Source organism: Kogia breviceps, chromosome 4 (genome assembly GCF_026419965.1).
Source record: "Kogia breviceps isolate mKogBre1 chromosome 4, mKogBre1 haplotype 1, whole genome shotgun sequence".
Taxonomy (NCBI): domain Eukaryota; kingdom Metazoa; phylum Chordata; class Mammalia; order Artiodactyla; family Physeteridae; genus Kogia; species Kogia breviceps.
Window position 1 is genome coordinate 37116759 of NC_081313.1, and position 19745 is coordinate 37136503.

Genomic DNA, 19745 nt, shown 5'->3' on the forward strand with positions numbered 1-19745 from the left:
AAGTAGTATCGCTATTAATTTTGCAGACATCCATGACAGATGGTTCCAATACCTAAAGACAAATACTAACTACAAAAATAATTAATCAGTTCCTCAAAAAGTTAAACCTAGAATTATTATATGACCCAGCAATTCCACTCCTACGTATACACCTAAAGGAATGAAAATAGGTACTCAAATAAATACTTGTACACGAATGTTAACAGCAGCACTAGTCACAGTAGCCAAAGGTAGAAACAACTCAAAATCCATCAACTTATAAATGGATAAACAAAACATTAATTAACTAATTAATGGAACATTAATCAGCCGTAAAAAGGAATGAAGCACTGATACATGATACAAACTGGATGAGCCTCAAAAATAGTTTAAAAGGTCACATATTATACGATTGTATTTATATGAAATATACAGAATAGGGAAATCAATAGAAAGAAAGCAGCTTAGTGGTTGCCTTGGGATGGAGGAGGGGAAAATGGGGAGTGACTGCTTAATGCTTAAAGGATGAAAGTGTCTTACAACCAGATAGTGGTGCTGGTTGCACAACATTATGAATGGACTGAACGCCATTGAACTGTACACTTTAAAACAGTTACTGGTGGGCTTCCCTGGTGGCGCAGTGGTTGAGAATCCGCCTGCCGATGCAGGGGACACGGGTTCGTGCCCCGGTCCGGGAAGATCCCACATGCCGCTGAGCGGCTGGGCCCGTGAGCCATGGCCGCTGAGCCTGGGCGTCCGGAGCCTGTGCTCCGCAATGGGAGAGGCCACAACAGTGAGAGGCCCGCAAAAAATAAAAATAAAATAAATAAATAAATAAATAAAACAGTTACTGGTGAATTCTGTATTATGAGTATTTTATCTAAAAAATAAACCCAAAGTGGCCAAATCACAAAGGAAGCTGCAAGCTAATCATACATTATGCAGAACAATTCTATAAGACTGAATTGAAAATAAGACATTTATTGTTCATAAAAGTATAAATTTTAAAAAGTAACACAATGTCTTTAAGACCTAAATTATGCTGAGTAGAAAATGGGAACGGTATTCTGGAACCAAACTTCTTGACAGATCTTGGTTTGGAAACCAAAAAAATTATGTTTCTTTAATCAGCTATTCCTGACTAAATTGCTTCAAATGCCAGAAGATAACAAAAAGTTACCCCAGTATCCCTGACCTCTATTAAGCACTTGTAAAATCAAGAATTTGATGACTTGAATCATGAAAAACATCATAACATATTTGCATATAAATGTTTATGACTACATAGTTGAATAAATTGGGTTGCCAAGTTAAACGTGGCTTAGGGCTTCCCTGGTGGCACAGTGGTTGAGAGTCCGCCTGCCGAGGCAGGGGACACGGGTTCGTGCCCCGGTCCGGGAAGATCCCATGTGCCGCGGAGCGGCTGGGCCCGTGAGCCATGGCCGCTGAGCCTGCGCGTCGGGAGCCTGTCCTCCGCGACGGGAGAGGCCGCAACAGTGAGAGGCCCGCGTACAGCAAAAAAAAAAAATAAAGAAAGAAAAGAAACGTGGCTTATAGAGCAGGTCTAAAAACATAAAAATGGTGAATTGACTTAATAGGCAATACAATGCTAATAAACACAATCCTAGAAATTAAAGATTTGTTTATTTTTAAGAAAATATGTAGCAATGATATAGGCAAAAAGGAAGAGGGAAAGAGCAGTTTTATGAAAAGCAATACCCACTGAAAGGGAAAAAGAAATAGTGTAACAGAAACATATATGTAGTCTTATCTCAGATCCCCATAAATTTAGCCCAAATTCTATTGAGTATATAATTTTTGCTCAAAATCACCATTGTACGAAGTTTCTTTCCCTTTACTATGTGCTTTGTTCTTGGCAGTTTAATTGGAGGCTTTATTTTAAAATGAACCTTGAAACTATTTTGGTGGTTCATCTTTTCATTACTTCACTAATAAAACATCAGCTTGCTCACTGTAATAGTTGGTGGCAGAGTAATTAAATTCAAGGGAAATAAAGTATCTAGGTTACCTTTTTTCCTATTGTGTGACTAAAGTGTTGAAAACTTCTGTAAATAAAGCCACAAAGGAAAGATCTTTGGCTGTTTTGTGAGTAATTATGAGTCTAAGCTGTTATCACTCACCAGGAGACGTATTCTAGAACTATTTTAACCATTACTTTCAGATATGTTCTTTGGCAAGGTGCATATTATATATTCTGTCATGTTCAACAGAGCTCCCACATTAGAAAATCTTCCTTCGGTTATGAGACATTCTTATCTGTCAGAAAGTTACTGATATTTGGTGAAGAATATAAGTACTGGCTGATTATCCAAGGTCTAGTCCCAACTAAAGTAATTCAGCATATTAAAAAAAATCCGATGAATAAATCAGTGAACAAATTTACTTTTTGTCTCTCTTTTGAGAAAAGTTTAGAGTACCAATCATTTTAATTAACATATTGTGCGTGTGAATGTATGATAGCAGCTGTTAATATGCATTTTAAAGAGGGTGTGTGTTGACTTATCTAGCTATAAGGGCAACATATGTTCAGCTATCCATATGGACTTAATATAAATTATGATTGTAACATTCAGAGAGTCACAGAGAGACGTGCAATGGCTGCCTGTCTGCCTTTAATCAGCTAACAACATATTTTTCTAACTGTATAAGAGAAGTCTTTATATTATCTTAACTGTTGAAAAATTATAGAACATGAACAATGATAAAACATTAAATTAGCTTCATACATTTTGAAACAGGTAACTATTTTTTTCTGTGAATGAAAATTCAGATTTTTTTTAAAAAATATGTACTATTTAAGAGAGAAATTGGAAACAAAAGCTACGAGGACCACCTTGAAGAAACTTCAAAATATGGAAACAGATTGTGTTTTCCTCCTTTAAACATTTTACCTCATTGTAGTTTTGATAGAGGGCATAGTTTAGTTATCTGAACACAATTAAGTTTACAAACTAGCTGATTGAACGTATTAGAGATAAAACAAATTACCTTCTCTTGATATTGCCGCCTTGAAGAGTCCAAAGACTGGATTAGAGCTGTGGCGTGGCCAACAAACATGGCGTAGCAGGTGGCTCCCACGATCATGCTCAGCATGGTGATCCAGAGGTCAGACATGCTCACTGGGGCCTGGGCTCCGTACCCGATGCACAGCATGTGACTCATCGCTTTGAAGAGTGCGTATGAATACTGCTTTCCCCAAGAGTCATTCTGCAGCAGAAGAGATTAGAGGAAGTAGACTGAACCAATAGGATAGCAGAAGAAAAACCATGAAAAAGTATGACCTGTACACAGAAGCATTACAACATTCTTGTAATTAGAGCATTTACACAGGTACTTCTCCCCAGTAGCTAATCAAATGATGATGTTTTTCAACACTTGCCCAGCAAAATGAAACAGAAATAGTCTACTGTTATAATACACAACCTAGTCAGTTTTTGATGCGTTATTTTAAAAACTAAACATTCCTTTTGGGATAATGAATGAACGCTGATTAGCTCATTTTAAAGTTTCCAGGAAATCTGGTCATTCTCTAGCAATATATTTGCAAGCTGAGAAATGCTGCAGATAGATGTGAAGCAGATAGGCCTAAGTATAGGAATTTTTATCAAAACCATGATGTTAGATTTTGAAAGTCCAAACGGTATACTTGTGTAGTCCCTAGTCCTTTATGTCTTAAATGAAAAATAAACATAATTTGGAAATACAGATCTGATAAATGAAAAGACTTCTTTGAAGCCTTCTCTGAGTAATGTGAGTAATGTTTATTGAAATTCAAATGTCAGGGTTGTTGATGGATGAATCTTGTTGGCTTTCTATAAAATAATAAAATAAAATAGAATAAAATAAGTAAAATAATATCTTGGCAGACACTGAAAAAAAAAGCTGACTTCAGAGATTAGTTATTAGATGCAATTTCTGATGTCATATCAAAACTTTATTCTAAGCTCAATTCTACAAAAATAAGCTGTTCAATATGTTTTATATAGTGTCTGATAAAATTTAAAGGACTTTTTTGATCAATTTGTCTCAAACTCCCTAGTCCAGGATGTACATAATTTATGAGACTCAGTGCAAAATAAAAATCTGAAGCCCTTTAGTGCAAATTGTAGGGAAAAAGGATACTGTTAAAGATAATAATATATAAAGACTTTTCCTTAAAATATTTTATTACTTATAAAACTTAGGAAAATAGTGCTAGTTGAGTAACTACACAAATTTACACATTTCAAAAAATGAAATTTTGCTGCCATAATTATATAAAATACAAGTAATACTACTATACTATTGTGATATCTTGATTGATCATACAATTTTTCTGGCTTAATTTTCTGACAAATTCATTCCTTAGGTCACCAAAACTCATACAATTAATAATTTCATCTTCAATGATAAAATTGAAAATGACACGTTGCTTTTGGCTAATGTAAGATCACAAATAATTTCTGATACATTTTTAATTTTGAGGAAGATCTTTCTGTTGATGCAACTGTTACTGGAACTATTAAAAAAGTATTTTATAGCCTGGGACAACATTAGGATAAATTTTTGATAAATTATTTTAATATATAAATTTTAGTACATCTGGAGCTGATAATTCTCATGGAATAAATTTTAATTAGGATTTAACTCTTCATATAAATCACATTCATGAAACTGAATGTGATTTTTTTAATTATAGTTTTTATTTTAAAATAACTATAGATTAACATGGAAATTGTAAGAAATAATAGAGAAATATCTCATGTACCCTTCATCAGTTTCCCAAATAGTGATCTCTTGCAAACTATAGTGCAATGTTACAACAGGAAATTTACATGGATACAATCCACTGATCTCATTCATATTTCACTAAATGTGTACTCATTTGTGTATTTAGCTTTATGCAATTTTATTACATGTGTAGGTTCCTGTATTCATCATCACCGTCAACATACGGAACAATTCCATCACAACAAAGAACCTTTACACTGCTTTTATACTGAATTTAATATTAAATGTAAATGTATGCAATGATATTTTAATATTTCCTCTAACATTTCCTATAACTTGCCCAGGTCGTACAAGAAACCAAAAGTCGTTTCATGATTTTTATATAATCTATAATGCCTATTTATGTATTCTATTCCTGTATTTTCAATTACAAGGAAAATTTAATTTAAAAATTGTCTTCTTTGTTAATAACTGGCTTATTTAAAATTTCATTTGAAAATAGTGTTATTTTCCATTATATGTGATGATCTGTAAATTTAATCCGTATTTCTAGGCTTGTGTATATTTGCTTTGCAATGTTGCAGGATTTTTCAGATCTGGACATTTCAAACTCAAGACTTCTAATAACTCCCTGATAACCTTTATTTCAATGGCCATGTGAACTCCTTTATTTTGTAATAATTTATTGATAAAGTTTATTGCTTCAGCTCCACAGGTTCTGTCTTGGAACTTAAGCAAGAGATTTAATATCTGTGTAGATTCTTTGGAGATGGGCTCCTGGGACTGATAGGCAGGTGGCTCTTACCATGGTCCTACCCTTGCTGGCACGGGAAGCCACTCCTATGTCACACTGCTGCTGCCTCTGCCACTGCTAACCTGAGCCCAGTTCCGGCTTGGCCACACTGGGGACATATAGCATCCCAGACTGCTGAGGCGTGCATATGTGTGCCTTGCTGCCTGGCCCGTGGCTTGGCTTCTGTACTTCCTGCGGTGCCCTCAGGCCTGGACCTGTGTATGCACAGCTGCCCACCTTGCAGCTCCAATGCTCATATTCATGCTTTGCTGTCCCAGTGGACTTCACATACAAAACATAAATTCAAAGATAACATTATTATGAATTTCAAGATGGCGGTAGCAGAGCTTTAATCCAAGCACAGGGTCCTTCCCAAAGTAGGTCCCTTTGCAACAGCCAGGTCATACACCACATACCCATGAAGCCATCCCTGCCTCTGACAAATTAACTCTTAAATTATCATAAATTTAAGAAATATATTGAATCTATACGGATATTTTTGTTCATTGTTTTAATAGGGCTTTCTAAAATCGAATTTATAGATTAAAATAGAACATGATAAGGTTTAAAAACCCAACCTCATAAACTTTGGAACAGCATATGGCTGCTGACAAATGAAAACTAACTAGTCTCTTTTAGTTGAAAGAGTTAAGGTTCTTAAAGTGAAATTTATTTTATTTTTTTATATAATAAAGTCATGTTGCCACAGTAAACTATCCAGAGAGAGAGAACTATAAAATAAAATTTAATTTTAAAGAAAGAAAATCAGTTGTATATTATATTATACAACGCAAATTGTATAATGAACCCATGCACAGTTTTAATTTGGGGGAATGAACAGAGTTCATATGTATATATATATATATATATATATATATATATATATACATATATAAGTACTCTCAGGAATACACTGAAGGTTCCCCAAATTCTAGATGTTCCATGAACAAGAAGTGGAGTACTTAATTCACAGGCAATGTGTTCTATAAAAATTTTGAATGTACATGTTATTTAAAATGATATTTAATTCTTGAAATCCAACTCAATAACATACTGATAATACTAAAATTGGATTCATTACAAACCATACTATAAAATGAACAAAAAGCCTTTTATCCCTATGATCCATTCAAAGAACGGATAGAAAGAAAACAAGCTGGATTAATTTCTTTCTGGCTTTAAATCTCTTTGGGGCTCCTAGAGAACTCCAGGTATTCACATGTCATGGTGACTTCTATCCCGTATATGATGATCTTCTCACGTGCCTGCATCTCCTCATAGATTAGGGCACAGCCATGACACATTGATCGTGTTCCAGAGTCTAAACTACATGATTCAGTGGAGACACTCAACACTTTTATTATTGTCAAAAGAAAGAGTGAATAAATACATTTCGATTATGATGTTAAATATAATGCAAGATTTCCTTCCTTTATACAGGGGTATAGAAAAAGCAGGTTGTTCATGTTGATGAAATTAGATATAATGCAAATCATTCAAAAGTCCGGTGGGATGTCCAGTGGAGATTGCACTTTAATTCTGTTCCCATTGTTTAGTTTTGAGGGGAAGCAGCATGTGGAGCTGGAGTATTATTTCATAAAATAATGCAGTTAGATAGTAGCCAAACTATTTTAAATAAGAATGTGTATTTATGTTCATTTTCATTTATCTCCTTAGGCACACACAGCAGGCATACTCTCTTAAACGAGTTAAAATAAATTTATATCATACATGCTTCATGATCCTTTCAAATCATGGAAAACTTTTCTACTCTTGTTTTATCCATATTTCTCTCACTTTCTCTCCACCTAAAAATCAGGTATAGATTTCTCTGTACCTTTTCCCATGCTGATATAATTACACGCATGCACACACACACACACATACATTCTGAGATTCTGGGATTTTTCCCTATAAAAATGGATTATATCATATATTTCTTTTTCTTCACGTTGCTTTTATCACAGAAATATCCCTCCAGAAATCTAGTCTTCATATAACTTGCTGATGCCATAGTTAATTCATCCATTTGCCTATTGTTTTCTAGGTTTTTCTACTACAAACTATTCTGTAGTAAACAACCTAATACATATAACCCTTACATCTATCAATCAGATTCCCAGGAAAATGTTCATTGGGTCAGAAGGTAAAGTTTTCAATTTGATTTTAAAATATATTGCCAGACTTTTTCAAAAGACTGTAACTTATCCAAAAACAAGAAAAAATATACTGCATCACTTTCTATAGTGAGAAATAGTTACCCATTGTTACTCTTATTTGCATTTCCCTGACTAGGGAATTTGAGAAGATGTTCATATACTTATTAACCAACTAGAACTCATTTCTGATGAAATTCTTATTTCTCCTTGTTATTTTGTAATACTGTGATATTTTGAAGACTTGATACCCATTCTTTAACTATGTGATTTAAATATTTATGGCTTATTTACTCTTTGCTATACAAACATGTCATTTTATGCAGAAAAATAAGTTGTAATTTCCTTGACAGCTACTGGATTTCCTGTATTGTTTTAAAAATCTCCCTAAATCTGAGATTATTCACATGTCCTAAATGTTTTTCTTGAGATTGTTATTTTTATACTTACTTAGAGTTACATCTTTTACTTAAGTGATTTCCATTGGTATATGGAATGAAGTTCACATTTTCTTTCATTCTAAAAGGATTCTTTCTTGAGACAGCACACTAGTGAACCACCTGATCTCCACGGACAGAAAAATGCCTCCTTTGTTATATATTGTCTACGTATATCATTGGTATTTGTTTCTGAGCTCAATAGGGTGTTCCATTGACCTGTTAGACTATTTCTATGCTGATACCATATGGTTTTAAATTACAGTGACTATATATATATATATATATATACACATATATATATACATATACACACACACACACACACACACACACACACACACACACACACATATATATCAAACACCCCTCTCAATTCCAACAGGGGTTTAAACTAAGTTGCCATGTGAAGAAATTTGAGCAAGACCATATTTTAAGCAGGAAAAAATCTGGAAAGATGATGCTGGATGTGGGACAGAGTACTTGGGAGAAAACTCTGGTTGAGGACAGTCATCAAACCCAGAAAATTCATCTATCTATCTATCTATCATCTATCAGAAGAGTTTTTCATGGATCAGCCAGTCTAAATTATAGCGACAATATGTAAGAGAATAAGGAACACACTAGGAAACACATTGATGGCCAGATCTGAAGGGTTCAGAACATTTTTTTCAGTATGAGATGAGAAACCTCTGAGTTTTTCAACAGGGCATGATATGATTTGAACTATACTTTAGGAAGACTGATCAGGAAGCATTGATGCACAGTGGTTCTCCACTGAGGATGATTTTGCTGCCCATGGGACATGTGGCAACACAAAGAGACCTTCCTGGTTTTTACAACTGGGGGAGGAGCTATTAACATCTAGTGGGTAGACGCTAGTGAAGCTGCTAAATGTCCTACAATTCACAGCAAAGTTCTCCCACAGCAAAGAATTATCTGGCCCAAAATGCCAACAGTGGTGAGGTCGAGAAATCCTAGTGTGGACGGTAGACTTAACAATACACACAGAAGTCAGTTTAAAAGCTATTACAAGTTTAAAGGAGGTGATATGAGAGCTAAAATAGCATAAAAGTATAAAGTATAGAACAACAACAAGAGATAATCTCGAGGAGATAAGACCTGTAGAATTTAGTATATCAGGTCTTTGTGAAATGGTAAAAGAAAGAGGATAGTAGAATACCTTAGGGGGTTATGAAAAAAACAGAAAGATTCATGCAATACAGGCTTTTCCTATGGGGGAGAGTGATTAGGTGGAGGGATCTTTTCTGTTATTTCATGAGACCAGTATCATTCTCTTCAGATGCTGAATTTCCTCTACATTGTGTGTACAAGAGCCAACCCAGCCCTCACAGTGGTATGTGAGTATTTATGTGGCAATCATGATTATGAGGCTATTGTTGAAAGAATCCCAAGTGGAGGAACGGTATTTTATACCATTACCTCCATCATCTTTTATCCCCTCCTACTCTCCCCACCATCCCCACCAACATTACAGTTCTAGCAACAAAAGATACAAGCAGGAAATTTAGATTGACTGTGATAAAAACACACATACAGCGTATTCTTGAAAAACAGTATGATAAAAACAACATGCATGGCTCTAAATTGTTCAAAGCACCAAATATTATATTAAGTCAGAATAGTCTTATCATCACACAATTCTTATCATCACTTGATATATGTTGACATTGAGGCAGAGAACATAGTGACTTGTGCAAGGTTACAAGTTTGTAAGTGGAATATTCAGTTTTTTTAACCCAGGCAGTTGGGCTCTAGAGACCATATTATTAACCACTGTATGATACTTATCTCTACTTTACAAACCTATTATATTTATAATTTCAGGAAAAATATTGAGGGTGAAAGGCTAACTGACCAGCCCAAATTTCATATTTCAACCCTATTTAATGTACTAAATTAAAATAAGGCAAAGAGCAGACATAAGGAAAGGAAAGATAGAATCTTAGAGAGTTTTGTGAAAAATCCAGGAAGGTTTCTATTCCCAATATGTCCTATTTATTTTATTATGTAGCTGTTCTCTTTTCATCTTTTAAAAATGATCCTATCATATTTTAGCGTACATCAATAATACCATGAATAGGAGACTGTATACTAATAGTGCTTTACCATACAATCCAAATATTACCAACTTACATATAATTTGAATCCTATTGAAAGTAAACAAATAAATTACCTGTGAGCTCTGATCTAATTAGGGCTTATCTTGTTTTTATTTTAGGTAATGATTTACCAACAAATTGCTCCTTATAGATTAATTTTTTATTATTCAGAGTGTTCACTCATTTAATTCATCACTTTGCTGAGGCATCATTGAAATTGATTTTTTTTTTTTTTTGAGGAAAACGTATTGAGAAGTTAAATAGAAATATATATAAGATCACTTGATTATTCCATCAGGGAACTTTCATATAGAAAAATTATATTTTGAGCTTTCCCCAGGTTTACTTAAAATCCTTTCTAGGCATTTATTTTGACACCCTGGTTTGTACTGCTACTGAATTTGGGACAGGGTTAAAGGCTACGGCAAAAGAAAAGAAAAGAAAAGTTTCTTCTAGAGTGTCCTAGATCTCCTGACATAGGACATTCAAAGTCTAACTAAGCCACTTAGTAACCCACCATGGCAACAAAAGTCCAGTTCATCACCTATCACATGAACTAAAATTCTGTTAAGTTAGGAGGCCAAAATATTCCATTGTTGAATACCTGAATTAACTCTTCATCTCTTGAAAGCAAATATGAATACGTTAAGTAGGTAAAATCTTAGCAAAATCTGACACATAGAATTTAGAAACTCAAAAATTCACACATCAATTGCTAAATTATTAAAAATCAGAGAGATAACAAAGTAGTGGAACTAGAAATCCAGGTGGAGGCTGAGCTTGGCTGCGCTAGGTTACCACATTTCCATCACTGTGTTCAATTTACTTCTTCAGTCACTGAATACACTTACTACTTATATCAACTATAGCAATGCCAATCAGATTGAAAGTTGCATTAAAGAGTCCTCAAGGGCTTCCCTGGTGGCGCAGTGGTTGAGAATCCGCCTGCCGATGCAGGGGACGCGGGTTCGTGCCCCGGTCTGGGAAGATCCCACATGCCGCGGAGCTGCCGGGCCCGTGAGCCATGGCCGCTGAGCATGCACGTCCGGGGAAAAAAAAAAGAGTCCTCAAGACACGGAATACAGCACAACATAATCTGCCTGAAGTCATAAGCAGTGTCAGTAAAACAGGTCGCCAATTCCAAAGATACTGTGCTCACTTGAACATACCATGATTTTACTTTATCTGTATATAAAAGAACAGAATCGGGGCAGTAAACAGGTGATCTCCATCAATTTCACAGTGCTGAAGAATGATAACCATCAACAGACTTTGGGAGCTAACTTTATACTGATTTGTAATTGAAATAGAATTATCCCAGTTTTTAAAGTATTAATTTAAATTTTTTTGTTCCTTGAACTACATCCCCGAGAATTATTGGATTCATGTATTTATTACAAACCGAAACATTTAAACAACATTCTTGAAGAGGTCCCTATCTTAGCTAAATGAAACACAGTGACCTTTTGTTACAGATCATATTAAGTGATAATGTCACTAGGAAGACAAGTAGAAATCAACTCAATGAGCGCATGCTAAATGAATTATTCAGTAGGAATATTGTGCATGCCATTTCTGAGGAGACTTGTGGTAAAGACTGCCAGCAATGTTGGGTGTAAGGTCAAAATGGAGATAGCCAAAAGAAATAACATTTCTTAAAAAAAAAAAAAAAAAAATATATATATATATATATATGTATATATGATGCAGCATTTCCCCTATAGCATAGTGCTGTGCAAAGTGAATATTAACTCTCAAGTGCACAAGAAGAGACCCTACCAACACCGTCTTATATTGATTCTGTGACTTATCAACCTTGTTATGTAACATTAGCACTATATTTTTAAACGTATTAGGAAGTAGTGAGCTATTTCTCTTCCATTCACATGATAGAAGCTCTTGAATTCTTGGGATATATATTTGTATTCTTGATAGCAATATCTCCAAATAATTTAAAAGCCATGATTTTTGGCAATGACATGGTTACATGTATTTTTTCAGTGGGAGAAATTTATTTTTCTTATTTGTAGTGCTATCTGCTTAACAAACATTTGCACCTCTGACCTCAATGCTTTTGCATTATAGGAGGGTTTAACAGTTTTTAGCAATATAATATAAAGCTACTGAATAATAAATTGCGGATACTGTAAAAAGAATGATGTCTGGTCATTTTAAGAGCTTGTTCTAGACATGTTCCCTGGTCATTTAATCCTTTGAGTTATAAGTGTACTCTCTCCTGTTTCAATAATGGTGATAAAATGGGCTTCCCTGGTGGTTCAGTGGTTGAGAGTCCGCCTGCCGGTGCAGGGGACGCGGGTTTGTGCCCCGGTCTGGGAGGATCCCACATGACGCAGGGCGGCTGGGCCCGTGAACCATGGCCGCTGAGCCCACGCGTCCAGAGCCAACAGGAGAGGCCACAACAGTGAGAGGCCCGCGTACCGCAAAAAAAAAAAAAAAAAAAAAAAAAAAAAAATGGTGATAAAACTACAAAATTTGCATTAAGTAGATTTATAAATTAAAATTTAATGATACTTGAGATCATGGATATTTTTCCTTACATTTCTTTTAATTTTGGTGCATTATTTTAAAATAAAAATTAAACAAATCAATAAATTATTTTTAAATTTGGAGTTTCTATTAACTCAAACTTTTGTGCTAAGAGTTCCTTAATACTTATAGAAAGGTCCTAAATCAGACATAATTTCAAGATTTTAAGTGTGATTTTTCGATTATAATTAGCATTTCAAGAAAAATATTTTCATGCGATACCTCTTTGCTTGTTTGTACAAGTTAATATATGGAATTGTATTTTACATATTTTTCTATATATAAATATTGGTAAATATATTACATATATGCATAAATATAAGGGAACAATGGAAGACAGCATACACTAAGCACTTAATTCCTTGCAAAGTACTATTACATCATCTCATTGCTCCTTACAACGTTCTTGAAACCTGATGTTGTTATTACAGGTAGGGAATGCAAAGCTTGGAAAAATTAAGAAACTTGCTCAAAGTCACACACCTGTACGTGGCAAAGCTGGAATGCAATCACAGGTCTGTCTGAACCACAGTATAATCCTCTCTATTTCAAAGATCATAGCTATATATTTCATAACCATTTATATGAGTAACACTCATGACAATTATAATGCAGGATTTTCAAGCATTTTAAGAACATATCCATAGTACAGAAATTCTTTAAGTATGTACATATTTTCATTGCAACCAGTGAAAGGAAGCCTCTACTACACTAAGGGAATTTAGAGGAAAAATTATCTCAGGTTTTCATCAGAGAAGACCTCTGAGGGAAAATTCCCTGGAGTGTCTGAGGTCAATAAAGATGGTTTGGTCATATGGTTGTATTTCACTTATATTTTTTTCCTATTGGCCAAGAACTCTCAAAGAGTTCTCCTCCTTTCCTCCTAACCCCACAGCCAGGGATGGAGCAAACTATCCTGGTATCTAATAGGAAGGAGTCTTCCGGAAGGAAATCCTTGTCTGAGACTTAATCCTCCAGAGAGCTGGAAGGTGCAGGTGACACCAGGAAGCAAGTTCAATGTGAAGCACTAACTGATGCTATGAGCTGTCATTCAACACCTGGCTGAAGTAAAATACGCAATTGATGCATATGCATATTTTCTAAGTGCTATTGTTTAATATGCACTTTAAATTAGTTGTATGGGTTTTAGCAAAGCAGCTCTGCCCTGATTATCTTCAAATTAGTAGAACATCTCTTTTGATGGCATTCTCAAATTGTTTAACTCGCTAATTAGAGGTTTTAGCATCTCACTAGAGTAAAAACAACTAAAATTAAAGTGAAATTAAAATGCAACAAAAAACCATAATCTTTTTGCTAGGCTCGAACTTCTGCTCTTAATAAAGAAAGTAGCCACCTGAGACATAAAAGAAGCAGAGAGTTAAGAAGATCTTTTCAGCCTGAGCATAACCCTTGGGTGGTTATTGCTAATTATTAGATCATAAAATTTATTAAATATGCTATTTTTTGTTTATGTAAGTGTTTATGTTACCATATAAAAGCAAGGAATTAGGTTTTCTTCCTAGATAATTTGCAAATATGTCAATTAGTATGACAGATGGTGGAAAAGGTTGACACAAAAAGTGGCTGTATATGAAAGGGTGGATACCTAATAAGATGTTTATGTGTTTTCCACATAACATAGTCCTATAAATGAGGATCTAAATTTATTAATAGCTTGTGTATGTGTGTGTGTTTTAATTTAACAAGCATGTTTATAGCATTTTCTACTGCTAGGTATAATTCTAACCTTTTTACAAATATGTAAGTCATGAAGAATTTTATTAAAATATAATGTTCAGAGACAAGCATAACTAAAATACGAAAAAATTTAGACCATAGAGAAAAGAAATGTGTAAGCTGACAAGAAGCTTACTTAATAATTGGTTACTTATGTTGAGGTTAAAAAAGAGCTTTTCCATTATCCCAAAAGTCAGGCTCTCGCTTATTACAGATTCTGAAATGCCATTATAGTGATGGTTGAATTTGCTCTTAACATTTAACAAATCCACGTAATTTTGATGGTATGGTAAATAAACTTCTCTGCTTTTTCTTTTTATATCTGGATTCGCGACTGGGACAGGGAGTCCATTACCATTGGTAAGAAGGGACAATGAAATAAAACTAAAGCTTCGACACATTAAACAAATTTTTTTATGGTAGACTGCCTTTATGAGATCTGGGCAAAAATTTAGTCCATCCCCTATGAGCAAACTGAGTTTCAGAATCTCCATGATGATATGATGAAAATGCAGAAACATATAAGTAAATAAACAGATAGTTACATAAATGAAAATATTCAGACTACCCAACTTTATTTTAATCTAATATGCAAGGAACAATATATCTAAGGTCTCACGTGATTTGTCTAATAATTGAAAAATAAAAGGAAGCTCTCATGTCTCTACATGCTTGCAAATATCACTTCCACTGCAGTTGCAGAATGACAATAATAACCATAACACCACCAGCAGCAACAACAACAAAAACACTGGGTTCAGTTTATATAGATCTCTTATAATATGAATTTAATTTGTCTTGGTGATTATCACAGCAGCCTTATGGTAGCTAGAACAGCCTTCATTGTCTTCCTTTTACTGATGAGGATGAAGTTCAGAGTTTCATTATCTTGCCCATGGTCTCATGGTAAGAAGTAGTACCTCTCCATTGGCTCATTGCAGATACACTGCATTTTAAGCTATAGCTTCATAATTGCTGTCCTGTACTCTGCTCACATGTGGGTATTTAAGAGGAAAATAAAATCAACCATGATCTGGTTAAACTATCTCCATTCTGAAAGTGATAGTTACAATTCAAATTATTACAGTATATCCGGGTAAAATGATGAGGTCATCCACTATAATCTGTATTGAGTTATCTACTTGATAACGTATAACTTATCTTGCCCTTGAGTTATCTACTTCAGGGAAATATACTTTTATTAGATCACTGGCTAATTAAATTATATAGAAAATCATTCCCCTATGCTCAAGTTATTTCAGTCACAAGTTTGAAAGATAAATGCCACCAGTTAAAATTATTGTGTTACTTCAGAAAAATACTTTAAAAATTCATCTTCTTATTCATAGCAAAGTAGTAACTACACAGATCAGCAACAGTACATGTTATTTAATTCTAAATGCATGACCTTAAATTGCAGACAAATAAAGTCTTCAATTACAAGTAATGCTAGAACTTGGTATATTGATTACTCAATCTAATAAAATAAGCCTAGGAAATCCACCACTGTGTAAGGCTGTGCAAAAGGCAGAAAGTATTGGGCACTTAGAGTTATTTTTAGAGCCTAACCCACAACTTAAAGCTCTTATTCTATGACATGTATTCAGTGTTAGCATGCAAGGCTTCTGTGTCAGAGCTACTGATCTGAGAGAATATTCTGCTTTGACTTCTAAATCCACATACGCCTTATACAAATGTAAGTCATATAATGTGTGGGCTCCTTGATGTCACCTACAACTTCACATAAAATTCAAATTCAAATATTTTACTTAAGAAAGGCAAAACATATTTCTTGATCAATAGAATCAAACCAAAAACCCTTTTTACTAGTACTACAAAGCTTAAATGCTAGAGTCTCAGTTGTCTGTGATAAATCAATTCTCCACTCACATCACATTTGAGTGTGAGTGTGTGTGTGTATGTGTGTGTGTGTGTGTGTGTGTGTGTGTGTGTGTATTAGAAAGACAGAGGGAGGGGAGGGGAGAGAGAGAGAGAGGGGGGGGGGGAATTTCTTCTTTTCAAGGCTCCGACTATTTTCTTTCAGCCATATCCCTGAATTCAGATACAGACTGACTTGGCAATCTGTAAGCAAACAAACTATAAAACAGAAAGAAAAGAATGTGAAACGATCTGTTTTATTTTCCCCTTCTTTTTTTTCTTCCAGCTTTTGGTTCTATCAGCTTACAAGAAGACTAGGAAAATGGTGATTCAGACATAATTCCCATCTCTGATGAGCTCCTTTCAATTCTCTAAATCGGAACAAAAACACATGGACGATTGTCCCATATTCAACCATGGCATTACTATCCAAAGAAAATATTAATGTGAAGTAGGTTCCCACTGAATTTCAGTAGATTCTTTTGAAATTCTGCTAATGAGTACATTCTAGCTATTTTCTTACTGCATAGAGAAGAAAACTAAGGTTATCTTAGTTTTAGGAAAGAAGCAGGTTTTACTCTATTTCTGCATGATAAAAAAATATCATAATAAAAAGGCAAATGCGACCAGAAATGAAGTGTCCCTAAATCCTTTGGTAGAATTCTTACTTGTTTTCAAGTCTAATATTATATTACCTAATGCCAACACAGCCCACAATTCTAACCACTTTGGGTGTGGGGCATGATTTAGTGCAATTCCTGTAGAAGACTGACTATAACATCTTAATCAGGCAAAATGTCAAATTTGCCACAAACTGGCGACTGACTTAAAGGAACACAGCCAGACAGGTCACATATATGCCTTCCTTAACTTCCTCTGATGCGGAAGGAAACAACGCCATGGCTTACTGGCAAAGCTAGAGAATGCCTTAAACAGTTAACAGCATGCATTTCTCAGTCAACAGGGACTGTTCAGAAAAAAGAAGTAAACATTCAAAGCTTAATGATTTCTCTTGTGCATTGCTTCCATGACTCACGCCAAATTTTCTCAAGCTAGTTCTTAAATGATTAATCTGCTCCAATGAGTAAATAGTCTTTCATCTTCAATTTCTTTGGACACTAGTGACACAGGTTAACAAAATCATCTGTGTGTATTTCGGTGTGGGTAAATGTGTATGTGTGCCCAAGGTTTGCCTAGAAAATGGGTAGCATAGTGTACAACCTGTGTGCTGTCCCTGGTAGCACTGTAACACTAGATTTTCCAGACAGTGGAGACTGAAGCAGCAGTAAACCACAGTGGAGCCAACTTCTATCACACTGCAGATGAGGTTTGGAAGAAGAGTACCAAATTCTCCAATCAGAGAAACAAGACAATGAATGGCCTACTCAAAAACCTCTCCCATATCTTCTTCTAAGATGCTAGAAATTACCTTGAGTTTCTCTGTTCTAGGTAAGAAAGTAAAACCAATGCCGTTCTCTGGAAGGTCATGATTTCAATGCCTGTACATTACCTAAAGTCAGTATATCCTTCTGCTGTGGCCTGCAGGTTCCTTGGCTGGCCCCAGTAGGGTTCAGGGTTGACTCTCAAGACACTGGAACTGGATGTGTATTGGATAGCACCAAGCAGAGAAGGCACGAGGAGCATCCCAAGATGAGTTCCTTAGGGAATGACGAGGCATGAATGCCATAAAATTGAAAGCAAATGTCAGAAGTAGGACCTTTCAATTGAAAAGAGATAGGATTGGAGTCAATGTGTAACAGGTATATATAATGAGGTGCAGGCAGATTGCTGTTGCTATGGAATGGTCTATGGCTTGCCTTTGGCTATTACTGGAAATATGTTATGTGGTTAGAATGGAATGGTTCAAACTATTCTTTTTATCCTCTATTCTGTTAGAGTGAGGTGGCATGCTGGGTTAGTGGAGAGTCCCCCTTGAAGGTTGGCAAAGGATAAAAAGTCAAATATATATGTCTCCATATAAGGAAAAGAAAGGATTATAGAAACTTAGAGTAGAAAATGAATAACACCCAAAAGAGTAAATCCCAGAGCATCATTTACAGTAAAAGTGAAATCTGAGCAATGGGGTAAGGTGAAAATCAATAGAAGTCAGAAAGAAAAAATTAAAATATTTTAATTTTAATTATTTTTATAAATTTACCTGACATTAACACTGTTGAGATATAGGCAGCTTTACAAGAAGAGGTAAAATGTATTGACATTCTTTGCAAACCAATAGGTGCCATGAAAGTATAAATGATAGTATTACTGTTATTATTATTATTAGTCAGCACTACACATTGACAATGACATGGTTGCCTGAGGATCTCAATTGCACATGCCAATTTGAAGACATTCAGATTTGGTTCTAATTATGTATTTTTCTCCATATTTTGTTAGCTACATTATGCAGGAGTAAATTGCACAAATACAATGGACGGCTATTTCTACAAAGTTTAGATAGAGGACTTTCAGAGGTAGAAAAAAAGATGAAGAATACTTAGTATTTAGAATGGTAATACAATCACAGGAATAAGAAGAGACAGAAAAATTGGGTTAAAGTAGTGATCTTGATAACATTATCAAAAAAATTTATTTCAGAATTCACTAAAACATTTCCAAAGACAAATTCAATAGTGAACTAAGGCATTTCCAAAGGCAATGATCTACCCCTTAAATTAAACCTTCATAAAGTAGGTTCATGGTATATTATCTCTTGATCGAAAATATACCTATGAACACAGAACACAAGGGATTTAGGCTATACTAGAAACAGAATTCACATATCTAAGAGACCAACAAGTTGTCCCCAAACTTTAAGAAAACAACTGAGCCCTGTTGTGTATTCTGGATATTAATAAAGTGGACCATTTGAAAAGGAAAGAAGTTCCAGAAAACAAACCTTCATAAGCAATTGACCTTTTTTATCCTATGAACATATGAATCTGAAAGCATCACAGGGGTTCTGATGCCATTTACTAGACTCAGAAGGAGTTGTTCTTTACATATTCTTATTCACTATTGAGTAAACTATGACAGGTTTCACTCCAATCAAGAACTTATTTATTTGTTAACCAATCTCCCTCTTCCATGCTGCCTCTTCCCATAAAACAAGCATCAAACCCCAAACATATTGATTCATCAAAATAAGACAGACCACTCTCCTGACCTATAGCCCTAACTATTTATGTGGATGTCCTCTACTTGGCTTTAAACAGATGTCCCAAACTCTGCGTGTTCAAACAGAACTCATGTAAACTGAGCCTACCTGCACTGAAACCCACTGTTCCTGAATCTCCCAGCTCAGTTTACGTCCCCTCTCTCCACTGGGTGGACCCAAAGCATTGGGCAGAAAAGCAGCTAAGCA

At 34.9% G+C, this 19745-nt stretch overlaps 1 protein-coding gene across 1 annotated transcript in view; it reads right to left on the reverse strand.

Moving 5' to 3' along the window:
• The window catches only part of HCN1 (hyperpolarization activated cyclic nucleotide gated potassium channel 1), a 382344-nt gene that overhangs the window by 103850 nt on the left and 258749 nt on the right, over window positions 1-19745 (reverse strand). Inside the window, exon 4 of the mRNA XM_059060576.2 lies at window positions 2989-3207. Coding sequence (XP_058916559.1) covers window positions 2989-3207 — 219 coding nt within the window. The remainder of the gene's footprint in view (window positions 1-2988; window positions 3208-19745) is intronic.